The sequence below is a fragment of the Ciona robusta genome, chromosome 8 (genome assembly GCF_009617815.1).
Source record: "Ciona robusta chromosome 8, ASM961781v2".
NCBI classification, from domain to species: Eukaryota; Metazoa; Chordata; class Ascidiacea; order Phlebobranchia; family Cionidae; genus Ciona; species Ciona robusta.
In genome coordinates this window covers 6,935,747-6,961,391 of record NC_143242.1, presented here as the reverse complement: position 1 = coordinate 6,961,391, position 25,645 = coordinate 6,935,747, and the positions used below count along the sequence as shown (strand labels likewise).

Genomic DNA, 25,645 nt, shown 5'->3' with positions numbered 1-25,645 from the left:
TTATAATGCTTTGTGGTTCGTTCCGCGCATGCGTACTGTTTGCCTTGGTCGCTGGGTCGCAACGACAGGAAGTTGCGCAAATTTTTCACCGTTTATCAGCAGATGTGCCAGCCAGCGTCTAGCAAGGATAATTTGACTGTTTAACTAAGTGGAACATATTATCTTTATCGACGACCTTAAGCAAAGAGAAAGTTGGCAGTCGACCAAGACCCGGATTTCGCATTAGTTTAGTTCGTGGCCTGCGTCAGTTTTTATTGTGCCCGAAAACTTCGATTTTTCGTTTGCCACAACTGCTATCGATCTCGTATAAACGTACAAATGATGGATAGAAGTTTTTCTTAAGAGTTCGTGGGTGGAAAGCATATTGGCGTCCACCTCCCGGCTTCTCGATTTGACCGATTTTTAGTAAAAAAAGCAAACGGCGAGTTACGACTTTTTATGAAAGTAAGACGAAGATAGATCTTTGTTTCGAAACTTGATTTTTTCTTCAGGCTTATAATGTTCTTTAAGTAGGTGTGAATAGGACGTGTGTGCTGCGTTAATTCAACCTGTGCTTTAACCAGGACTTCAGCTTCGGATTTCAGATCGACCACGCGGGATCCGGAAGGATAAAACCGGCGTAATCGAAATTCAAACCAGCGGAACTAAAATTAAGGGTTTGGGTTAAAAAGTTGAAAACTAACAATGGTTTTGGATCATCAAGATATGGAGGAACATTATTTACAAACTGCGACCTTGAAAGCAAAGGATAGGACGCTACTGGTGGATCTTTCGTTTCGTGGTAAAGTGCAACCAGAAACAGACTCCTCGGCGAAAGAAAATCGGCGAAAATCTTGTTGCGGAGAAATCGTCGGTGCAGTTTCTTCGACAAAATTTTCAAAACCCCAGGAAATCCACGCTTGCAAGAGACACAGAACTAAAATTGCCGAATCGACTCGTTTTGGAATTTTTAAACAGTTTGGAAAATTTCTTCGAAAAACACTGCCGAAAAAGCAACGAAGAAAACACGGAAAAAGAAGACGAAATTTAAAAACACAACGTCATCGACAGGAGCGAACATGTTTGTCACATCAGGCGATTTTTCTACTACTTATCTTGCAAGAAATGTGAGTACCCATGTATATTATACTTATGTATGCTGGTGCTATAGCTATTTTTATGCATGGTACTTGCTACTATTTTAGTCTTATAGCTATTTCAGAGAAGATTTTTGATCGAATTTTTGGTTTAACCAGATTAACAGTCTGTTTTGCGCCGCTTAAACAGTCATGACTTTAAAAACGTGTGATGAATAAGTTATACGCAAAGATTTTCAAAGTATCAAATAACAAAAAATATAATATACTGTTTATGCTAGCTATTTTATGGCGGATTTTTGATGGAAATTTTGGTTTAAGCAGTTTATCAGTCTGTTTTTTTTACTTTAAAATCGGTTTTTATCGTCAGCGACGATTTTCGAAGTATCGAATGACAAAGATTCTGAAACCATAGTCTGCACGATTATCATACGTGTGCACACTGCAGATATGATGAGTCATGTAGCCGACAGAATAAAGCTGTAATTTGGGGCTTTGTCTGCTTTTGTGGTTTCTTAAAAGATGAAAATCGTGCTCGGGTTTTGTTTGCAGGTGTGTGATACAAAAACGCGATCAGATCGGCAAACATTTTCAGGGACAAAGGATTGTTTTAGCCAGACGTTACATTTCTTGTTTATCAGTTTTCATTAAAATTCTGTTAAGGAAACCTGTTTGAGAAAAAGAGTTTTTAAAATCAGTGGAATTTTAATTCGCGTTGCGTTGACGACTAGGACTTTACATTTGCCCGATGAAGTTTCAGTTTTCGCGGAAAATTCGTTTTTTGTCACTTTTCGGTCTCCACAGTTCGTTGGAATTGAGACGAAGCGGAATTTACTTTTTGTTTCTGTTTCTCACAGCCTTGCCCTGCGGGGTGGGGCTCAACGAACCCGGGGCGTTTGATGAATCAATAATTCGAAGCCCCACGACAGGTGCTGTGAGCGCAAACATCAACTCCATGACGTAACAAACAACTACTATTTCCTAACAAGGCAACGCTTTTATCAATTTTGCTGTATAACAGAGTGGGGTAAGATGGGACACCTTTTCATTCTATTTTCTCGTCCCACTTGGTAGTAAACAAAGAACATTTAAGGAATTATAAAACCGTATCCTCACGACTCCCATAGACCGTTTTTAATTGTTTAAAACACGATCAGTATGTTTTGATATCAAGTACTAAAAGTGTCCCATTTTACCCCACAGTTCTATATAAAGCTGTAAGTTGCAGTTCATTCCTTTTGAAAGTTGTGTTTCGATTTGTAACTTGAACAAATTTATTTCCTTGTGCCCGGTGTATGTTATATCCCATGTTCGCTGCCGGGTCGCGTCGTTTAGGTTGAAAGCGTTGTACCGATATAGTAAAGTAATTTATAGAGCAGAAGGTAGAAGTACACCTATGTTGGTTTAGTATGTAGTAAATCACAAGTAATATGTGATCCGTTTAGTAAATATAACTCCCACGCAGTAACTAAGAATATATTCCCAACCGCTAGCTGTCGCGTTACTGAGTTATTTTGTTTGCGCTTTTCGTCGTTTGGCACTGACGGACTGTCAAGTCAGAATCAACAAAATTACTTTAGTAATGATTTGCGTTCAATAAACATATTCAGTGCTAATTTTGCGAAGCTATACTTGTCAACCAAGCGATACACCGCTGGTGTACAGTTGTGTAGACACATCCAATAACATTTAATAACATAACACAGTATAATATAGTATTAAACTTCGGGGTAAGATGGGATACCGTTAGCATCTTAATCCCATATTTCTCCCTCGTGTTTTAAACATTAACAGCGCCCATTTAAATTCTCTGAGTTACGGTTATATAGTTCTGTATAAACATTCTTTGAATTCTACCAAATAGAGAATGAAAACATGTAATGAATATAGACAGCAAACGATGTTTTAAACCGTAAAAAGTTACCATACTTATCTGCGGCTTTTAATTATGATTTAAACTCTCTCATACGGTAAAGAAAAATCCCGAAACTATCTAAAGTTATATTTCCGTATACTTTATGATAGGGACCGCATAGTCGGGCAGTGGGCTTAACCCAAAGTATCAAAATGTCAAGTAGGGACTGCGGTACAGGGCCACCATGATAGATGTATTATATTGAACAAGATAATTGAAATCGAAAATGTCCCAAGCGGCGCCCGTTTGTTTAGATGAGTCGCTTGCGACCTTAACTACGTTCCCTTGGTAATTCTGTTGACGTATTTCGTAAATACTGACGGTTTGTACCTTTTGGCACAGTTTTAGATTATTTGTTATTGTAACAAAACACGAAAATGTACAACACATATTTGATCCCTACTTTCCTTTACAAAGGACCTTATATTACACCTAAAACTGCTCGAATTTTAATGTAACTACTTCATATACATGAAATTCTAAATTCGACCCATGTTTGTTTATTTGTGAATGTTCTTTTAAGCCCCCTCCCAAGTGAAGTTATTTAAATGATAAATTGTCCGCATTTATTAATCTAAAAACAGATTATTAAAATTAAAAAAGTTTAGTTTGGTTTTTTAAATCTCTATTCTCGTCGCATTTGGTACTAAAAAGGATATATACTTAGTAATTTTACCGAACTATACACCCGTATCCTCATGGCCCTAAAAAATAGCGTGGTAATTATTAAAAAACGACTAGGAAATAAAAAAAATGTTCTGAGAGTATACCCCATCTTGCCCCCAGTATCATGTGCTATAATCATTACATCAGTATACTATAGTTTAAACGTATGCACACAAACCCCAACCCTTGGTGGGCAAATAGAAAGTCGGTGTTGGGTTGCTAGTTGGTTGGGGTTGCCGTTTGACCTCTGCCCGTTTTCGCTATCATGTATCAGTCCCGAACAAAGTTCAGGAATGGAAAAGGGGCCGTGTCGGAAAACTAGACTTCCTATCGAAAAGCAAACAACGACAGATTGTGTTTCGACTTGCAGTAATCAAACAAATTCGCCGACCGTGTGAAAATAATGTTGTAAAACAACTCCACGTGCAGAAATTTATTCTTAGGTAAAACGGTATTTTACACCATGTATATTTAGTTAGGGGTTCCCGATAGAACCCGAATTTTGATGACGTATTCGGTGACGTCACGACTAGAAAAAGTGCACGGGTCAATAGCATAAGCCAGTTTAAACTGCTTCAAGCTGGTTTCAGTTACTGATGTGAAAGTAATGACGGAAATGTGAAACAGGAAAAGGGGTGTGAACTACAGCGGTGAACGTTAAGTCTCTGATGTGGTTCAAACAAATTCTTTTTTCCCACCTCCACCGCGCCCAACTCTGACAAAAGACCCATTTCCCAAACATTTATCAATGTTTTGTCGTTTTTAAGTCGCAGGTGTCGTATTTTTAAACCTAACACGAATACAGAATGTCTGCCTTTGAACAACATACACACATTTTAAACTTTATTAGTCACTTTTATTTTTTTAAGGGTTACATTTTTTATATGTTACATTTTTTACGAGTTGCAAGTGTCGTATATTTTTTGTGATTCCAGACAACAAGATTGTAATTTAACTCCCAATATCCATTAACCCCTGGCTTGTTGTGCATGCGGTGGAATTTCGGTTCGTGCAAGAGCATTCTTGCCCCACCTAGGTATAAAGTTCCCTTATGTCGTGCAGTTAGGTTATGCCTTTAATCCCAGCCAACGTAAAACTTTCGGAGTACACAAAAGTATGTACAAAAGCATCACGAAGCTAGCTTAGAACAGGCTGAGTTTGGCTATGCTGTGGTATTACTAAAAACGTACGTGTTTTTCCGGCTATAAAAGGCGCAATGCTGGTTGTTATCGCACGTCTGGGGGAGATTACAAAAGCAAACTGATCGTTTAATATCAGACATCAAGGCACAACCTGTACGTAAACGCTTAGGATAAGTATTGAGCGCGTCAAAGTCAATTTTCATAGGACTTACGACATTATTTGTTGTGATAGTCTTCAAGCGGTCTTAGCCTCGCATCTTTGTGGGTTCGTTTGGTTTGTTTTGTGCTTCGTGTCTTTGAGAGCCTGAATGTAAAGATTATTGTAAGCATTGTATAAGAAAACAGCATATAGCCCCTTGCAGGCTTGAGACAGCGTAAGATTAATTGCTAGATTAAAAATACTGTTAGGCTAATCTATACCCCTTAAACCGTGGGCAAAACTCGTGCAAATATGAGGTAATTTATGGCCCTAGCTCGGCCGTAAGATGAAGGAACGCCTTTGATATATCAGCAAATTCTGAAAGCTTAGCAAGATCCAAAGTGGGTCTGCTTGCTGACGTATTAACGATGTTTATTCCTGTCGCCTTGCCATGATTGCTTGGCCCACGGTTGCGCTGTATGGCGCGCGAGTAATCCTACGATAAACAGAGGCCTGACATAGCGGACTCCCGTGTAGAAAACGTCCCACAGCGTAATTAAACAAAAAATCGGGGTTTGAAAATTGTAATTGAATATTACGAGACACATAACGAGTTGCATTCGTCTTTTAAGTCATGTTTTACTATGCTGTTTATTTGCGTAAATGGAGGTTGTTAACAGTAATTTAGGGTAACATAGGATATTATGACCAATAATATCCCATATTCCCTTTTTAATAACTATAACAACGCTCCTTTAAGTCGTGAGAATACGATTTTATGTTTTTTAATGTTCTTTGTTTACTACCAAATGGAATTATCAAATAGAACGAAACACGTACCATCTTACCCCGAACTACGGTATAGATTTGTTTGCGTGATCTTATAACAGTCTGTTACGCCCTAATGATTCTATTGGCATTTATGACGTTACAATCATCGATTGTCTGTCGTCACAACACGTGATTCAGCCAGGCAGGAAGGGGTGGGTAAAAGGAGGGTTGGGGTTCAACAGACATATACCCATGCTGCCATGGTAGTTCATTATTGAAAGATTAGCGGCCACCATATTTAAAAACATTAGACATGTTGCGTGCCATGTCTGATATACATTTAAATCTTGTACAAATGGATGGCCTTAACACTATTTATTCAAGTACTAAACAAAAATAAATAAAACCATGTAAATTTAAAAGCTTAATGGTGGTTGTTAGAACTAGGGGTACTAGGTTCAGGTCCCACCAAAGCGAGGCAAACGACTAAAAGCACTAATATATGTTTACTAAATGAGGGGGAAACGTCTCTAAAAGATGCGCATATGAAATTTTATCTCTTATAAAGGCACATAAGAGGTACTTGAAAGATATAGTAAGAGTTCTGTTCGTAGTTGTCGTAACCTCCACGCTGATAACTTGACTAAACAAATATATATAGTAGGGTTGGGTAAAATGGGACATATTATCATTTTCTTTCTCTCGTCCCATTTGGTAGTAAACAAAGAACATTTTCAGAATATATGACCGCATCCTTATGACTTGTTAATTGTTAAAAACACGGTCGAGAAATATGGGATTCAGGTGTTGACGGTATCCCATCTTACCCCATAGTATTATACACGTCGGCGGGTATTCACTTTGTTTTACGAGAAGTAGAGACAGTAAAGGGACGAATGACAAGCATATGGGAGTGTATTATGACGTTAGATGCAGTGGTTTTATATGCACAGTCAAATTAGGTTTCGTATTATATAGTAGGGTGGGGAAGGATGGGACACCTTTATAGCACATAATGTTTAAATATCCTGATCGTAGTTTAAACAATTAACAACGGTCTATGGAAGTCGTGAGGATATAGTTTTATATTTTCTTTGATTTTTCCTTGTTTACTTCCAATTGGGACGAGAAAATAGTATGAAAAGGTGTCCCATCTTCCCCCATCGTCCCCACCGTACTATAATAAAAATGGCCGACACTTGTATTTGTCGCCGGGCAAGCGGTCTACGTAGGTTCCAACTGACGCGTTATGAAAACAAACGAGGAAGATTTAATTAAAATCACTCGCCGCATGTCTTCGCTTTTCGCAGTTTCAATACGGGCCTTAACAACTTCAATACGTCGGTATCTGTTATACAGGTTATGATGGTAGTTATAGCACACGTAACAGGCATGTAATAATGTATTTATATGTTTTTTCAAGTCGCCATAAAAGATGACGATTTTGAAAAGAATTTCCGTCGTAAAAATCGACGCGAAATTAAGCAATTACAAGACAGAGAACCCAATAAATTACACGCGAAAGTTCTAAAAAATGTTTAATGTAGTTATGTCATATAACAATTAAATGTGATACTTCATACATAAAACGTAAATTGGAACAAGCTTTATATCGTGTACCGTTAAGAACATACCCCTATAATGTTGTATGTCAGGTTAAAATGTGAAGCGCAGCCCTATTGCGGTATATTGACCATTTAAGGGACTTGTCGATCGATTTAAATAGGAATGTGTGTGTGTCACGTACCCTTTAACAGCAAGTGGTCTTCTATATCTCGCTAATCTGTGGGATAACAAAACTACGTTCCGGAATGCTAACCATGCGCCTGAAATTTATTGTGCCTGAAATTTTTGTCGTTATTTCGCGATGCTTGCCGGATTGCTTACCCAGTCGAGCGATAAAAACGTGGGTCCTATTTCCGCGGATAAAAACTGAACCAGCGTAATTCAGGTAAAAACCCGTCCTGGGAAAACGTAAATATTTATCGCTACTGAAGGTACCGCCTATTCTAATTTAAGAGTACATTACGAGCTTCTGGATACAACCGTAAACGACAGGTGTATTTTACATGGTGTAACTCTCTCGCACAGGAAAAGGCTCTGTTACTGAGGTTACACAACGGAAATTGTGAAGTCTCTCATGTCACGGGACCCAACCTTTAAACTCTCGTTTTAGTCTCGCCTCGTGCCCACGCGTTAAAACATCAAGTCACGTTCAACTGCCCCACTGCAGAATTTCCTTTTGTTTTGGAGGTTTCGGCGAATATACAGACTACATTAGTTCTTTGGGTTAAACAGACGGTTTCGGCACTTCAAAATAGCACCTGCGCCGTTCGGTAAACGTAATGGGATAAATAAAATAATGAGTAGAAATCGAACATTAAAACTCAAAAACCCATACCAATACTAAAATTTGTCAATAATCACAACGCAGAATATTAGTGTTGTTTTATAGCGGGGTAAGATGGGATACCGTTAGCACCTTGATCCCATATTTTCTAGCTATGATTTTAACAATTACCAATAACTCTCATTTTTAGCTACGGGCTACAGTTATATATTTTTGTAAAGATTTCGTTTATATAAATGAAAAGTGAATGGTAACATATCCCATCTTACCCCCAGTGTGGGGAAAAGTGGGACAACTTTTATTCTATTTTTTGTTCCATTCGGTAGTAAACCAATAACAATTAAATCATTAAATCATCACGATACTTAGATATTAAGTGCTAAAGTTATCCCGTTCCTCCCAACTATATATAAATTGACAACTTGATAAACTATACTGATAGAAGACGTCTAACTTTAAAACGAATTCCGATAGTTGAACAAAAATAAAGGGGAGTAGGCAAACATACCAGAGATAAAGTTATCTTTTCATATGACAAGCAAATTGTGACGATTGCTGCTAATATCAAAGCCAAATAAACTACACAAGTGCGTATAAATCAGATAATGTAAAATAGTATTAATATTATTTGTAACTATTTTTTCTAGAAAGCAGTTTTCCCAGAAAAATTGGGCAATTTATTTTCTGCTATTTTATTCAACGTTGCAGGAAAAGATATGATATTATCATTAACATTTTATGGCGGATTTAATAGCTTTTTCTTTGACGTGTACAAGTAATAAAAGTTGCTTGAGTATCAAGAAAATACGTTTTTCGAAACCAGGCGGAATGTATGCGTGTAACAGCAGTGTAGGGTAATTATAGCTTGTGAGTTTTCTTTGGCATTCGTTGATGTTAGAATACAACAATATATGCTTCTTTGTAAGGTAGGGAAACGGAAACTACAACTACGGAGACATGTAGGTCGTCTCGGCACGCTTCGGTGCAAAGCTCACAAGTGGCGAAAGCACCGTAGCGACGTAAACATAAGATTCTTCGTCGGCATTGTTGGCTTTTTGTCGCGAGAAACATACAATGGACACTCTTACTCGCACGTGTGCGACAAGCCGCGAAAAAAACATAAAAGCCACACGCAGCTTTTGAACTGTGGGTTTCGGATCCGACGGGTGAGGCAGATTTGAACTAATAAAGGCCAGCGGCTGTTTCGGGCCCCGGGCGTGACGAAATAGACCATCCGTATTTCCGTCGCTTCAAAACGAGATAGCATTGCATTAAGCGCCGTGTTATGACTTACAACTAAAAACTGTCGGGGGTCCCGAACCCTCCCAACTGTTGGCACCCAACCGAGGGTAAATAAGCAGCCACATCTTTAATAAGCGATGCCAAGTTTGGGTTTCGAGTCGACAATAACAGAGACAATTACCGGGTTGTCTTTATACCGATCAAAACAGGACAGGGGGCGAAATAAGGGCCAATATATAAAATACAAACCCAGGTTGTAATTCAACACCGTCCACACTTAGGACTCTGTCATCCACACGTTTTTGGTTCTATGTATGACGTAAGTGCGAATTAGCCATTGCACGACGTGACTGTGACCCCACGCGCCCAACCGTAGTTCAGGGTAGCGGAACGACGGTCGCAGGACGGCGAAAAACTGTGCGAAACCTATTTGCGTTTCGGATTTGCTGGCTAGAGAAACGAAAGTGATCAATTTGTGTCGGCTTGGGGTTACTTTCGGGTGTTATAATCTTGTTGGCCGTGAACTTGAGCAACTTACAGCATTTGCGATGCGATTTAATAAGTGTTGGTACAGCAACGGTAATGGTGCCTGGTAGTCGACCGGCAAAATCTATAAAACCCGTTTTAAATCCATTAAAAGTTTTGCTTTGGAATTTTCGCATTCCAGTAAGAGCTCGAGCGGGACACTTTCTGAGAAGCCATTGTCGGTGCTTGAGAGCCGCTCGACATCGCTGCTTGGTTGGAAGGAGGCGTCAAGATCTAGTGTAGTTCAAGCACCTGTCTTGAAGCGCAGTTCTGAGCGCGACCACTGCCTGTTCGAGTTGTCCTCGCGGTCGGTTTCGTCGCTGTCGATCTAGATCGTGACGAACAAGCCCGCGGCTTGCGCAGGTTTCCCGCAGCCGCTAAAACGAGCAATTACGCGTCCGCACTACGAACTAGGCCGCAAATTGCTACTCTAGCGCAATGCGACTGGCACTGAACTTGGCAGTACGACCGGACGCTACGAGTGGATTATCCGCTCGCCCCACGATTGCTTCGCTAGTATCCCGTAATGCCATACTCGCTGACAAATCCCCTCCGATCCAACCTACAATCAAGTGCATCTAATCGCCAACCGCAGGAAACTTCCTGTGTGAAAATGACGTCGCTATCTCGATCGTAACAATATCAGGTATCAGGTAAAACAGAGGCCGTGCCCGCACTTGCACCTAATGCATTGTTGCGGCGTGTACGAGTGTCTTATGTTCGCACCTGGGCCGTCGTTCGCCCAGCTTAACCGTAAGCAGGAAAAGAAAGTGAGACGGACTGAAAACGAAAAACGTTTAGCGTCGATTTAGCCATTTCTCTCGGCATACGGCGCGTGGCTATGGTGGCAATATGCGGTGGTTAATAGAGAGAGAGATCGGGGATTAGGTGAGGCCTCCGCGGCACAACACAGCAGGGATTCCCGCAACGGAATCCGTAGCGAGTCGGGCTCCGTTTGAAGTTGAAAGTTCACGGAAAGGCTTAGAATTACATAAAGCTGTGCGATTTGACCCCAGTTTAACATCATTTTAAACGTCGACGTATGTTGCGCATGGAAAACCTTCGCTAGAAAAAGAGAGAGATTTTTGCAGCTAGCGACTTATACAAGTGCAAATATAAGAAAGTGGGTCTGAAATATTTTATAGAAAGTCAGTTTGTGCAAATCATTTATTTGCATTTGCACGTTTTTAAAATTTAGCATTGCCAGCTGTATCTAATATTGCTTGTCAGTCTGTATTTCGAGCAGGTTCTAATTTATAAAGTGTAAGATGTTTTGAAAAACAGTAATATACGATATTGACTGCAATGAATAGTTGGCCGCCCGCTCTAAGCTTAATTTTGTGTACTGTACGTGCCCAAATGATGCTATGTGCTAGTGTCGTGCGTAGAGTTGTACCAGAGGTGTATCATAGGTGACAAGGTTACGCAGGGTGACTGAATCTCATCCGTCACTGTAAGACCGTGAACTAAATCGCAGTTTACGGAAAAAACTTCCACCGGATAAAAATACGGAACACGAATTATTTTTTGTATTAAGTTATCAGTTTCTATGTAAACTATACTCATGGAGAAATTACTCGACTGGTGACGCATTTTCCTTCCTATAACACTTACAAGCGTCGAACAAATGCTTTCTGTTCGTGTGTTAAGTGTTCACTTAAGTTTAAGTCCTTTAATCCTACGTTACGTCAGTACGAGAATATCTATATATTGCTTGAGTGTGTTTAGTGCGGGTTATGTTAGACTAAATATCCCTCTGAAGTTCAGAGAGCCATCGTCGTCCTATTGTTTGATTTCATAAGATATCCGGATACTATAAAAGTATAAGAGATACAGTTTATGTAGCTGGATTCTCGCGGCCCGCTTTCAATATATGTATGACGTAACCAGTAAGCATCAAACCCGGGACCGAGCGTTGTCAAAACACAGCCCGTTGCGTTATTACTTGTTAGACACGAGTAAATATAAACACCCGGCAAAGTTACGGGAAGCCAGCTTCAAAAATAGCGCGAGCTGTAGATCTATAATCCATGTATATGTTGCGATTCCCAGAAGTCGCAGCTAACATTCAATGTTTCCTGTTGGTTAGAGTTTAGCTTCTTAAAATAGGCTGTAACTGACAGCATTTATACCGAAGAAGAAAGAACAGCCTGTTTATAAGCGGGAAGAACGAAAAACGATCGAAGATTGTTGGAAAGTGAAAAAAAACTGGCGCTTAAGATTTTTTTAAACCGGATACTCAGTAGAACAAATTCAGTGATCAAAGTCATGTACAATTGGAGCAGCTTAAATTTCGTGTTCTCTACTTTGCTGTTGTTCGTTTCAAGCAGCCCCGCGTAAGTACAATGGTATGTGTAGAATAGTAGTGTGGGGTAAAATGGGACGCCTTTTCATTCTCTTCTCTTGCCTATTTGGAACTAAACAAAGAATATACGCAGACTTATATAACCGTACCATCGCGACTTAAAAAAGAGTTGTTATTGTTCGAAACGCGATTAGAAAATATGGGATTTAGGCGCTAACCTTACCTCATCTTACCCCACAGTACTATGATAGATAGAATTATCCAAAATACTACAATACCAGGTATTGAGTTAATTCGAACCCCGACAGCTCGTTTTTCAGAATCTCAGTTTCTGTACAAAGGCGTAATTACAGCTTACAGGCCTTAAAACAGTTTTAACGAGCAAATCAGTTGCTTAATAGGATTAAAAGAGGCCGCGTTCCCCCTGCCAAGCCTTCGGACCGTGCTTGCTTAACCGCATGCGTATAGCAGTATGAAATAGACAAGAGTTTAGCACATCCATCGCTACAGCTGGCACGTTGTTGACATTTGGTAATTGGTTTCGCTTAAGTTATTGCATCATTGGCGTGGATGTTAAGAGCACCAAAGTAAATGAAAAAGTGCCTTGCGTTAAAATTGCACCACAGTAAACCGTAGGGGATGTTTTGGTTTGGTTTGTCTGTTTACTGCGATAGATTAGCGCTCAGGCCACGATAAAAGATAATGTTAAAGAGCATTTCATCTTGCCCGACTTTAATAGAAAGAGTAGAACTATAGTTAATGGATATGTTAGCGTAAATTACAATTTCAAAATTTCTGAATAATTGTAACATTTTATTCCGTTTAATGCCAAAGGCTTGTTATAAATTCCATGACCCTGACCCTGATCTGGTGCTTACAGAGTTAAACGATTATTGGGTAGTAAAATATAGTACAGATCTGGTGCTACGGAAATGTAACAGACATAATCAAATCCAGCCAATTGTCGTATAAGAGATATATATAGTAAGGTGGGGGAAGATGGGACACCTTTTCATTCTATTTTCTCTTCCCATTTGGTATAGTAAACAAAGTATTGTAAAACCGTATCCTCACGACTTGCGTTTGTTTAGACCGTTGATAATTGTTTAAAATACTATTAGTATATTTGGGTATTATGTGATAAAGGTGTCCCTTCTTACTTCACCCTACTAAATTTCAAAGGCCATGAACTTTAACGCTAGGTATATGAGGGTCACAACTATAGCAATATCCTCCAACTTGTAATTCAGTTGATCTGTCAAGTTAATTTCCTTTGTCTCGCATGGTTGTGATTTCCCAGGCGTATTTCAATTATAAAATTTAGACGGAATTAGCTACTCGCAAGTGCAATGTATTAACATTTAAAGTCTCCGAGATATTTAAAGACAGCAATAACACGCGAACTTGCACATAATGTTACTATAGATAACGTATAAATAATTCCTACTGATTAGTGTGTTTAACGTTACTTACATAAATGGTGAAAGTTGCTGTAAAGCCCTATTTTCCGTATTTTTAAACTTGTGGTCGTGTAGAGGGAAAATCGAACAGCTTAGTTGCAAAAAGTGCGACTACCGTGTTGCTGGACTCGTGTTTTCTTTCATAATGTTTTCCTGACCTAAAACCCCGTATTCGTGGGTTCAGAGACCTAAGGTTTTTACCCCATATCATAGCGGTAACAATATATCGTCATGTGAGGCCTTAACTTAACCAGCGGTTCAACCTCAATAACAACACATGTGGGCGTAGCCGGCGTTAATATGCGACCACGAAGGTGATAATCAGCCAAAGGTAGAATCATAGTAATTGCGGGATCATGTGGCAAGGCTTTTCTCGCGTGGCGACCCCACCGCATATTAAACTTTAAAATCAAACGAATATAGCTCGTGTTATAACATGTCTTTTGGGATTAAATTGACACCAGTGTAGCTTGTGACATTTCTGTAGCGATTTCTTAAAGAAAATGCTGCAATTTCAATGCATTAATTGGTATATGTACTATTAACACGTAATTGGTGAGAATATATCTTTTTTTCGAAAACGAAGTCAGTTGGGCAAGCGAGTGGTCACACTTTTATATAAGTGGCAACTTGCGAAAGCGCTTGAGATTTAGTGTTAAATCCGCAAACCGCAAGTTCTTTGATCTCAGTTGAACGAGATAGATCTGAAGCACAAAACTACCGGTTTGTGGTCAGTGGACAATTGCGCTTAAAGATCTAACTGTACATTTGACTCGTAGAAGTTTCAGCGAGGTACAGATACCTGATTTCCGCCTATGTTTATTTGTTTTTAAAATACCCGGTTGGCGTATGAGGGTTTTCGTATAGCGTGCGAATGATGCGCGTTTCGTCTTCGGTTTTATGGTAGCAACATAAAATAATGCTTTTGTTGTCTATGCGCTGTGGACGAAGCTAATTTAAAGCAAAAATGAAACCCCGTCACGCATTTGGTCGTGAGAACGGAAATGGGGCAAAAACAACCATGGTTTTTATGACCCCGGTTGAAGTTGAAGATTTAGATTAACTGATAGCGATTGTTTTTACTGTTCGCTTGTAATCTGCCTAACCCTTGCCCTGTGCTTTGGAAAGAGTTTTAAACTTTATCAAAAGAGGGATTCAGGATATAATTTTTACACTTAACCTTTTTGTAACCAAAGCTATAAGCTAATATTACTATTACATAATTTGAATCCAACATTCAAATTTTAATTATACAAACTTTTTCGTGTGAAACTAAGAGCATTTGTACGCCCCATAACGAATACTTCTGCAAAGCTAAATCTGCAGCTGTTTGCAATCATTAATCAAAAAACTCTGACTGACTGCTACCGATCGTTCGTAAAAATGTGTTAAGTATTTGCAAGATTTCTTAACTTTACCATATCATATTGGCCGCAGTGTGTTAGCCAGCATATTGTTACGTCATCAACTTATTGTTATGTCATCAACAAGTGTACAAATGATTTATCAAATCTAACACTTGCTGGCATTTAAGGTAAAAAATGTAGGAATTTTCGTGTTTAGTTCAAAAGCTATATAGTTCAACATTCAGAACGATCTGGTTTCTGCATACGGTATTTATGGTATCGCCTGCGAATAAGTTAACAGTTGCTCTGTTTTGTCAGCCAGGGATACCATATTATGGGTAAACATAGTAGATGAATTGTTTTAGTAGAAAAAGGTCATTTCTGCCGTTTTTCCTCGCCGCGTGTCTCCACTTATCCACAAGTTGTATTCGATACCTTAAAAAGCCGGCGTAAAAATTTCTAAAAGCGCCCCGACATCTGAAACCGCACGTTTTTTATAAATTAAATGAATCTTTTGCGACCCATAACCTGTACGACGGGGTAGGAGCGGAAAGTAAAACACAAAGGCCTGCTTGGGTGAAACGACAAAGGGGAATCAAAGATATCAGTTTCGGTGGAACTTAGAGAACCACTTGGGATAGAAAGCGGTCGTTTTCCGGAGTCGTAATTCTGCCTTAAAAATCGCGATAACTAAAATAAATTCTGACGTTACCATTTTCCGCCAAGTTAAAAGCTTGTTGCCGAAATATGTGAGCGATGACGTATGCCTAGATTGCGTTACGTAACAGCGGTAGGCAGGTAAGCGAAAGAGGGGACGATATGTTTTCAACTGTCACTCGCTTTGTTACAAAAACGATCATAAATTTGCGTAAACTTGCCGGGTCATTGTGCGTTTTACAAACTATTACAAAACACCATAAATAAAACCGACAGAGAGCTTTTGTTTTCGGGAATGTAGTTTGTTTCGCGTTATGTCCGGAGCCAAATACCTCCCTGCCATTTGTTCAGTAACTCGAGCGCCACGGACAAGGTGCGGTGAGACCTACAGGCCGAGAAAACGCCCTTTCCCAACGTACCGGTATGCCATAGTATGCGTCATATATATTACTGTGGTGTAAGATGGGACACCTTCAGCACATAATATCCAAATATCCAGATCGTGTTTTACAACAATTAACAGTCGATAGGATACGGTTTTATAATTCTTTGAATTTTCTTTGTTTACTAACAAATGGGACGAGAAAATAAAATGAAAAGGTGTCCTATCTTCTCCCAGCCTATACTATATCACTTATGGTGACAACCAAAACATTGCATTTAAGTTTTGCCGCCTATGGCCAACCGCGTGGGAACCGAACCTATAAACCTCTATAGCCACAAAGTAACTTATACACCGTGTATGGAATCATACATATACGTCTGTAGTCACACGAATGTAGCCTCGCGTCCCGACATAAGTCATTAGCTGCAATTTGTGCGTTTTTGCCGCTTTCTTTGGCGACAGTACCAGTGGCTGTTTGTGTCGAAACAACGCGGGTCGAATGCGTATATAGCGACTGTCAGACTGTAGCTCTTACAGGTAGACCACCTTTACAAGTGACTTCACTGATATGTGTGTATATTACACAGTTTTGCAACCGACACTGTATTGTTCATTTGTTTTGGACACCATCAATACGTAACAGTTCCAGCTACACTGTTAGTCAGTCATACATAAACGTAATATGAGACAAGAAGAAAATCAACAACTTTCAATCAAATTACTTTACAAACAAGTAAAGCTGTTTCTTAATAAAAATTAAAAAAATTAATATGTCTCGTTTTTTTTGCAGGGCGCTCACTTCGGTGTCCTCGATCAGGGCGGGAGTTTTCTGCGACAAGATCATCGGCCTAGCTCCTCTACAGAGAGCTAAGTGTAGAGCAAGACCAGATGCTATGACGGTTATAGCACAGGGAGCGGAGAGGGCGAGATACGAATGTATTTGGCAGTTTCGCTACGATAAATGGAACTGCACGAACAACGGAACGGCGACGGTTTTTGGGACGGAACTATCAGTCGGTGAGTGGCAGGTTTTGTTACCTTTGTGGCTCATGCTGGGCTACATAAATATATCTTATCAGAAACACCAAAAGTAAGGGTCCAAATATAAAATGAATTATACCGCAACATGTATAATGTAAAACTTTGTAGCGTGTGTGACGTATAGCTATAATAGAATAGAGCAACAGGATACATATAGTAGGGTGGGGTAAGATGGGACACCTTAGCTCATACTATGCAAATATCCTGATCGTGTTTTAAAAAATTAACAACGGTCTATGCCTATGGGGGTTGTGAGGATACGGTTTTATAATTCTTTGAATATTTTTTGTTTACCATTAAATGAAACGAGAAAATAGCACGAAAAGGTGTCCAACCATTCCCCACCCCACTATAAATGTATTTTATCAGAAGCACCAAAATTGAGGTCCAAATGCACAACTTTATACTCTTTTGATCGCAAAATGAGAGCGAGTGTAATTTACTACCACGTACTTTATGAAATATTATACGCGAGTCGGTAAACTGAGAATATAAATTCCTGTAAGCTAACAGCTGTTAAGGTTAAACTTATTGCCACGTTGGATATACCGGATCAAGCATGTCGCCAGGTAAACCCTAGGTCGCAGGGTTCAGAGCACATTTCCAAGTCCTGGCTTGTGGGGTAAACTAAACAATAACGTCGGTGGTAACAGACTCAAAAGAAATACAAATAAACATCCAAGGGCGTTTCTCCGGTCGCCCCCTCCACCCTCTTGGTGGTAAAGGGCTTTAATTACATTCGATACTGAGGCTTTGTCATTGGGGGAACGGGGGTAAATGACTTTCAAGGCACCGTTGTCTCCGTCTCGGGTCTTAATCACTTTTTCGCTTGATGGAATCTGAAAATCGCGAGCTCGGCGGCGCGCACGGGAGGCTAGCTTCTTTGGTGGCAGATTTGGGACAATGACCGCGTGATTGAACAAAGACATCAGTTCTGTTTCGCTTTTGTCGCATCCGGATATCGCGCGTTGACGGATTGAATTCCGTGCGCTAACCGCGCGACTTGCGCGATTTGTTTAGCTAACTATTTAACGGTGTTCTTGCTAAATTTTGATTAACGACGTGCGTTGATAAGACGGCAAAACATTGGCCATGATCGGAAGCGGTTTAGACTTTGACTTGGTAATGTCAGTAAACGGAATGCGAGCATATCTCGGTCAAGGAGGCCACGAGAGGCAAGTTTGGTGACGACGGAAACGACGCAAACCTATACGATAGAAGGAGAATTTATAGAACATTCGGCTAGCCGTCTGTCATCTCAACGCGCGATAAGCGGCTTGTCGCGCGCAGACATCTATGGCAAGCCTACTTACAAGGGGCGACCACAAGATTAATACGGTCGTGTATCTAGCATGTTACTACTGATACTGCGACGTCTTCAGTCGTCAGTGAAATAAAACCGAAGTTTTAATAAAGAAAATACTGGAACGCAGCTTGGGAAAATTAATAACAAATATTAACTTTTTATAAATTGTTCTATATTTTGTGGAAAAAATAGCTGTTGTTTTTATCTTTAAACGGAATATTGACCTACATATTCGGTAGGCTGATTGTAATTTACGAAGCAAAGTTTCTGTTACAATTTCAACTCGCTTAATTACAAGTTACAACCTATTTGGCAAGCGTTGCTTCAATGGCTTATGGACACGAGGGTGGTACTCAAAGCTACTCCAGTTTGCCTCGAGACACCACTTCGCATTTTCCGGCACTCGCGCGCGTACATTGTGACGTAATAAGGAACGCATTATTTGGGCCAGGTTCAAAAATTAATACGTGAGCACGCTAGCTTTTGGTCTTAAAAATTAAATTAAATTTGGCAGCTACTGATGGTCAGTGGGGTTTTCACGGTGGGCTTTTGTAACAGACTGTTTGTCCACTTTCCTAATTCGGGTCACCTGGGTTCAAGCGACCAGAGTAAGTGCTACTAGTTGCTTTTGATCGCACAATTTGTAGATAAGCTGAACCTTGGGGAAACGCTGGCGAAACTACAAAGCACTTAACTTATACGCTTACACAACCTAAACATATATGTTTTTTTTGTATGTACGCATTTTGGTAGAAAAATCAAATTTCCGTTTAAAATGATAAGAGTAGCAGGGTCGGGGAATACGGGACACCTTTAGGACACACTTTGCAAATATTCTGATTTTGTTTTAAACATTAACAAATCTCTTTTAAAGTCGAAAGCCTACGGTTATATCATTTTATTGAATATTCTTGGTTTGTAACCAAATGGGAATAGAATGATCGAAAAGCATGTTCCATCTTACCCCGCCCTACTATACTAAAAAAGATACATGTAACTCGTAAACTGGAATTTCAATTCCAAAAATAGAATCTTGTTTTAATAAAGAAACAACCTTGTAACTTTGATTTCTGTTTGGTTTCCGTATCAGCATTACCGACGAGTTTTCGGTCCTATGTTTTCGTTTTCAAAATTATGTTTATACGGGCCGGCTACCGGCGTTTTGGCGGAACGTTTGAATCGGATACACCTTGGGCTTTCAATGAGGGTTGGCCGTGGGACATACGACCAATTCCGAGGCTGTTGACACGTGAAGACGGTGACCACTGGCAGGGCTTCATATAGAGTTAATGAGCCATCACTTAATAACTGAGGGACAGCAGATGTGCAAACGTTAGCATGATGCTAAACTTAAAGCCCTGGTATTGCGGTTACGTTTGACCAAGCATGTATGAGATGTGTCGCATTAAAAGTCCAAAGACAGCTGCATTTTGTGGATTAAAGTTGTGGGTAGAATAGTTTGCTATTGCAGCTTTGCGTTTCGTCATAGCGTGAACTTAAACAACGCTTGTGTGAGTGCTGCGAATCTGCACAAGACTTTTATTGTTACTCTATAATTTTAAAATTGTTTTGAAAAAAGTTGTATTAAAACTGCAAGGTCACTGAATTTTAATTTGTTTTCTTTCGTAAAATTTCTGTAACTTTCAAAGCTTTCCTTGTAATTGGATTTAAAGATAAAAATGTCCAAAATGTTTGCTCGGTTGATTTATATAAGCATAACTTGGCAGTTGGTTAGTTTCTGTTTGGTCTTCGGCGCCGGCGATTTGCTATGTAACTTGTGGTGATGGGAATGGACCCCCGGTCAAGTTTGCAGGTCGGATTAACCGCTCCCGTGCCCCTGTATGGGACTGGGTACAAAAAAGGTCAAAAAGAGGGGCATGGCCCCCAAAAAGCGCATCTGTCAGTTCTCAAAGTTAAATACAAGTCGTGTGCAGTTTACCTCGGCAAAAAACAACTCGCGTGGACCAAAAACAACATAGCGGACGCGATGACGCAGACTCAAAGTCGGAAATTTTCCCCAACTCTGTGACCTAACCTATAAAATATGATAAGCTTAAAATGGCCGATTAAGAAATGAACAATATTGAATTTTATATTTTGATTACATTTTTTTGTATTATATGGATTTCATTTTCAAAAAGTAATTTATATATTTATATATCAATGGTCTAGCATTATGAGCATTGGGATTTTAAATGCTGATGGGTAACTAGAATTATATAACGTCTAAGTTAAACGCGCAAGTCACGGTTAGTTGCTACATGTGTGGTATTGCCAACGCCGCGATTTCTAGTTCCAGCGGTGATGGAAGTTTGAATGTAAGTTATGAGGATTGCTCCACGCCCGTATCACTTTACACAACAGATCGTTTCATTTTTCAACGGTAGCGACACTCCCACGAGGTTCTAACACAGGTAGCTTAGTATGCAACTGCTGTCTGCACCTATATAGTTTAGCGCGTTACCCTAAACCATTGCTTGCACCACTTCAAAGCAAAAAATCCGGTAACCCTGCACGCTATACCAACATTTGTTGCCGCAATCGACGACAATTCTTGCCGTTCCAAATACCAGCTTCAAATATTACCGCATTGAGCAGGGTGCTACCGTCTGCGAATTAAAGGTCTTTCCCCCGGTAAGGCCACTGCTGCAGCGTGGTCGCGTCAGCACGCGAATCTGCTACGCTCACTTGTTGCGTGCGAATAATAATTGCGCAGGGCCCAAAAAACTTTCGTCTGTCGACGCACGGTCGAGCAGAGGTCACTTGATATAAAATGGAGCTACAACTGTAAGAATCAATGTATAAGGCCTAAGACTGCGTCATAACGCCATTTTAGGCGGACCAAACATGTTACGCAATTTAGTAGAGTGGAAGAAGATGCGACACATTTTCATTATATTTTCTAGTCTAATATGGAAGTAAACAAAGAACATTCAAAAATTATAAAACCGTATCCTCACGACTCCCATATACCGTTGTTAATTGTTCAAAATCAGGATATTTGGATAATATGTGCTAAAGGCGGTGTCCCACCTTACCCCTTAGTATGCTATAGAATCTGGCGTATATATTTCACGCTCCCCCAATGTTGAAAAACAAGGTTACCAAAAATGTAAAATCAACGACGAAAGGTATTTGAAAAATTCGTCCAAGTGGTGGGTAATTGGCCACACAATGGTAAAGATGCGATATTGCTCAACGAAAGGAGCACGAAACAAGAAAGATTCTCGCCACAAAACGAAGCGTAATATCTCAGTATTTTGCGTCTATGGGAAAAACAAATAAACAAAGTCGTCGTCGTTTTCGACGCAGCGAAAATTCGTCCTAATACTTAGGAATTTGGGCTCGGATTACCAAATATCTACAACGTTATTGAAAAACTTGAAACAGTGCGTAAAGCTGATGTATAAACCATAGCAGAACAATGGTTTCACTTATCAAGAACAGAACAAGCTACACGAGTATACACACTACTCATGTTTGTAAAAATTGCATTTTTCTGACGGCGCCGGTGCGTATTGTACATGAAGATAAACGAGTAAAGGCAAATTACCCGCGCGCAATAAACAACTTAGAGCTCATACACGTATCATAAATCATGTTTATAAATATATCAACAACAGTCTAATATTGCCCACTCTGGCTTATTTTTAGAGCTAACTAATTACATCTATATGAATATGAATTGGTGTATGGTTGAACAGCATTCAAATTTTACCTTATATTTTGGTTTCAGCGTCGAGAGAAAGTGCCTTCGAAAACGCCATCAAATCTGCTGGAATCTTATACGAGATTGTGAAAGCTTGTGGGGAAGGTAACCTGGGGTAAGTACTTCTAATACATCAACAATAGCCTGCCTGTCTCGCTGCAGCAAGATACGAAATCCTGACAAGATTAAGATCGTATTTGTGCGTAATAAAGAGTCTCCCATTACCGGGAGGAATTTCTTGTTTACAAGCAGATTTACAAAACACGACACGGCTTATTGAAGCTTTTAGCAACGAAGGCATGCCTGCCCTTGCATCTTTTGCAGCGCGACCAATAATCGTTCAATTACTCTATAATTGCTGCGACAACACGCAATCAATTGCTCCAAACACGCGTTCTTTTGGTTTACAAGCGCCTGCGCAGATTCTGCCATTTTAAACTCTCGATTATTAGTTGACTAACAATTATTGGCTGAGCGAATTATACTTTAGGCGCCGAACACAAGATTTTGCTGAAATAAAACGTCACACATAAGTACACGTATGCATGGCCATGACGTATGCAAATTTTAGACGCTGTATATAAAACATATAAGGTTTTTAGAACATATAAGCGATTGACATATAGGTATCACATTCGGCTTATTCAGACAATTAAGAATGCTTGTGACTGCGATACCGATAAAAACATGTTACCCGAAAGCCATTAAAATTAAACTAATAAATTCATATTTAAACATTTATGGAATATGAGTAAATGTAACTTTTATATCCCGGCGTGGCGGAGCAACGACAGTCGTAATAACACGGGTGTTCTGTTTCATACACATCGTCCCGTTTATGAGCTACAGCGTATCAAACTTTGTGAGTGATAATATTTTTCAAACGAATTCTTTAATTTTTGCAGTGCTTCTTGCGGTTGCGCGAAACATGACATCAGTTTCCAAAGGACGAAACGACGAACGCAAATGACGCCGGCACAGGTGGAGAGAAAAGTTTATCAACGTTGGAGGTGGGGAGGGTGCTCGGTGGATCTGGGATTCGGGCTTAATTATACAAGAGAGTTCATGCGAGCGGGAGAATTATTACAAAGCTCAAGGACGCTGATGAACCGACATAATTACGAAGCAGGCAGACTGGTAAGTTTGTTGGTAATTCCCTCTGCCGTCGTGGCACAATAGTCAGCGCGCCTGCCTGTAACTTATATATATAGGTATCGGGTTAGGGCTCGTCGCAACCATTGTAGGCGTATCTGTCCTTAATTAAAACTCAAAAAGTTACGTGGCAACTCGTAAGCGGACACGAGGTGTATGAAACAAAACACCCATGTTATAACGACTGTCGTTGCTTCGTCATACTAAGATAAATAGGTTACATATATACACTCCCTGAGTTGGAGCTTTTAATATTTGTAATTTGTTCAACAGGCAATCATCAAAAACTTGACGAAATCCTGTCGGTGTCATGGCGTCTCGGGATCATGCAATGTTAAGACGTGTTGGATAGCCCTGCCTTCGTTTCGACAAGTCGGTGACAACCTACGTAGAAAATACAAAGAAGCAAAAAGAGTTGAAGCAATTCTTGGTGGTCGAAGGAGACGGCCTCATATTTTAAAAATCTGGAGAAACCCGAAAAAGCCATCGCCACGGGAACTTGTGTATCTCGAAAAGTCGCCCGAATTTTGCCAAAAGGACAACCGTATCGGTGTTTTCGGCACGCAAGGCCGGCAATGCAACGGCACCAATTCAAACTACAGTGGGTGCGGCAAGTTATGTTGCAACCGAGGCTACAGGGTGACTGAGTACATCAAAATCGATCAGTGTAAATGCAAGTTCTTTTGGTGCTGTACTGTGACATGCCAGGAGTGCCCACGCCTGGTAAGTAAATATACCTGCAACTGACAACTGCCTAATCAGGGCGAGCAATGAAAACACCATCATTACTGATGGAAAACAGCACAAGGCAGAGGCAAGGCCGATGAGAGAAGGAGCGGCGGGGTTTGCACGAGCTGCTGGGAGAAGCGCCACATCGTTGCTTCTATTGCAGTGCATACGTTCGGGGCTACACGGTCCATATTTCCGTATAGTAGGGTGGGGTAAGATGGAACAAGTTCTCATTCCCTTAATTCTTGACCTTTCTGTGGTAAACAAAGAATATTTACAGAATTATATAGCCGTAGCACCGCGACTCTAAAAGAGCGTTTTTTAAAACACGATCAGGAAATATAAGTGTTAGCTTCTAAAGGTTCCCATCTTACCCCACAGTACTATACAATTATTTATATACCGTTTTTATCAGTAAATTTGCGACAGCCTTTTTGCTTTTTGGAGCTTCAACGTAAAGTTATATTTTACAGCAAAGTTGACCTAATGGTCACTTATATGTGGTATTATATTTTTGATATGTTTTACAACGAAATCTTAAACGATGTTTTATATCAAAATAAACGAAAACAAACAAACTGTGGACACATTTATTCGTCGGCCAAATAAGACAAAGATTTTTGCTTGTATGGGAAAGTGGGAAAACACAAGAGTACTTCGCATGTCAGATTAAGAAGACTTTAATGGTATAAGCTCAAGCTTTGCCGGTAATTTCACTAAGTTGTTGAAACGACAAACTTGGGAAACGCTGAAATTAGAAAAGCAAAGACAGTTACGGCTTTTGTAGAGTCGAACTCGCTACCGAATCCAATTAGCATGTTTTATGTTCTCCCTGGACCCCTAGTACCACCGCAAGAAACGTTTTGACCTGCTCGACAGGTACATACTGGTAGGAGAATGCAGAATGATTAATAGGATCCGTGGATTAAGGGTCGGATGGTGTTTGAAGCGGTTGAGGTGGGTTAGGTGGGCATGACCTCTTATTGTGATGAATAGATAGCGTTTACAGCTTATAACTTACCAGTGTTGGTTCTTACGTGTAGTGTATAGTAGGTTGGGGTAAGTTGGTACACGGTTTCATTGTATATAGTAGGTTGGGGTAAGTTGGTACACGGTTTCATTGTATGTAGTAGGTTGGGGTAGGTTGGTACATGGTTTATTGTATATAGTAGGTTGGGGTAAGTTGGTACATGATTTTATTGTATCTAGTAGGTTGGGGTAAGTTGGCACATGGTTTCATTGTATATAGTAGGTCGGGGTAAGTTGGTACATGATTTTATTGTATATAGTAGGTTGGGGTAAGTTGGTACACGGTTTCATTGTATATAGTAGGTTGGGGTAAGTTGCTACATGTTTATATATAAATTAGGCTGGGGGGAATTCTAACATACACTTGGAGTTAGTAGAGTATTGTAGGGTAAAATGATCCATGATTTTATTCTGTATTTTAAAGAATTATTTAACTGCATCCTTACGACTCTAAAAGAGCTTTATGTTATAACCATTAGGAAAGACAGTCATATTTCGTAGTGGTTAGGATTTGTATGAATACAGGTCGTTTTCATGTGCATTTATAAAACTCCTATATACTTGTAAAACAACCATATATGTGGGGTAGGATGGGACATTTTTAGCATTTAATATCTATCTTGATCGTGTTTTAAACAATTAACAACGATCCATGGAGTCGTGAGGATACAGTTTTAAAAATATTTGAATGTACTTTACT

General features: G+C 39.8%; 2 protein-coding genes across 2 annotated transcripts in view; one reads left to right on the top strand and one right to left on the bottom strand.

Moving 5' to 3' along the window:
* The window catches only part of LOC149732910 (phosphatidylinositol 4,5-bisphosphate 3-kinase catalytic subunit gamma isoform-like), a gene marked incomplete at its 3' end in the record, with an annotated part of 40,174 nt that extends 17,989 nt beyond the window's left edge, over positions 1 to 22,185 (bottom strand). Inside the window, 2 exon segments of the mRNA XM_089882300.1 lie at positions 5,012 to 5,103; positions 22,045 to 22,185.
* Positions 548 to 24,494, top strand: LOC149732909 (protein Wnt-7a-like). Its single transcript, XM_089882315.1, has 5 exons — positions 548 to 1,106; positions 16,770 to 16,996; positions 22,063 to 22,150; positions 22,941 to 23,172; positions 23,461 to 24,494. The coding sequence occupies exons 1-5, from the start codon at positions 685 to 687 to the stop codon at positions 23,932 to 23,934; spliced, it is 1,443 nt and encodes a 480-aa protein (XP_089738441.1). The 5' UTR covers positions 548 to 684; the 3' UTR covers positions 23,935 to 24,494.
* Positions 24,495 to 25,645: the final 1,151 nt, after the last annotated feature.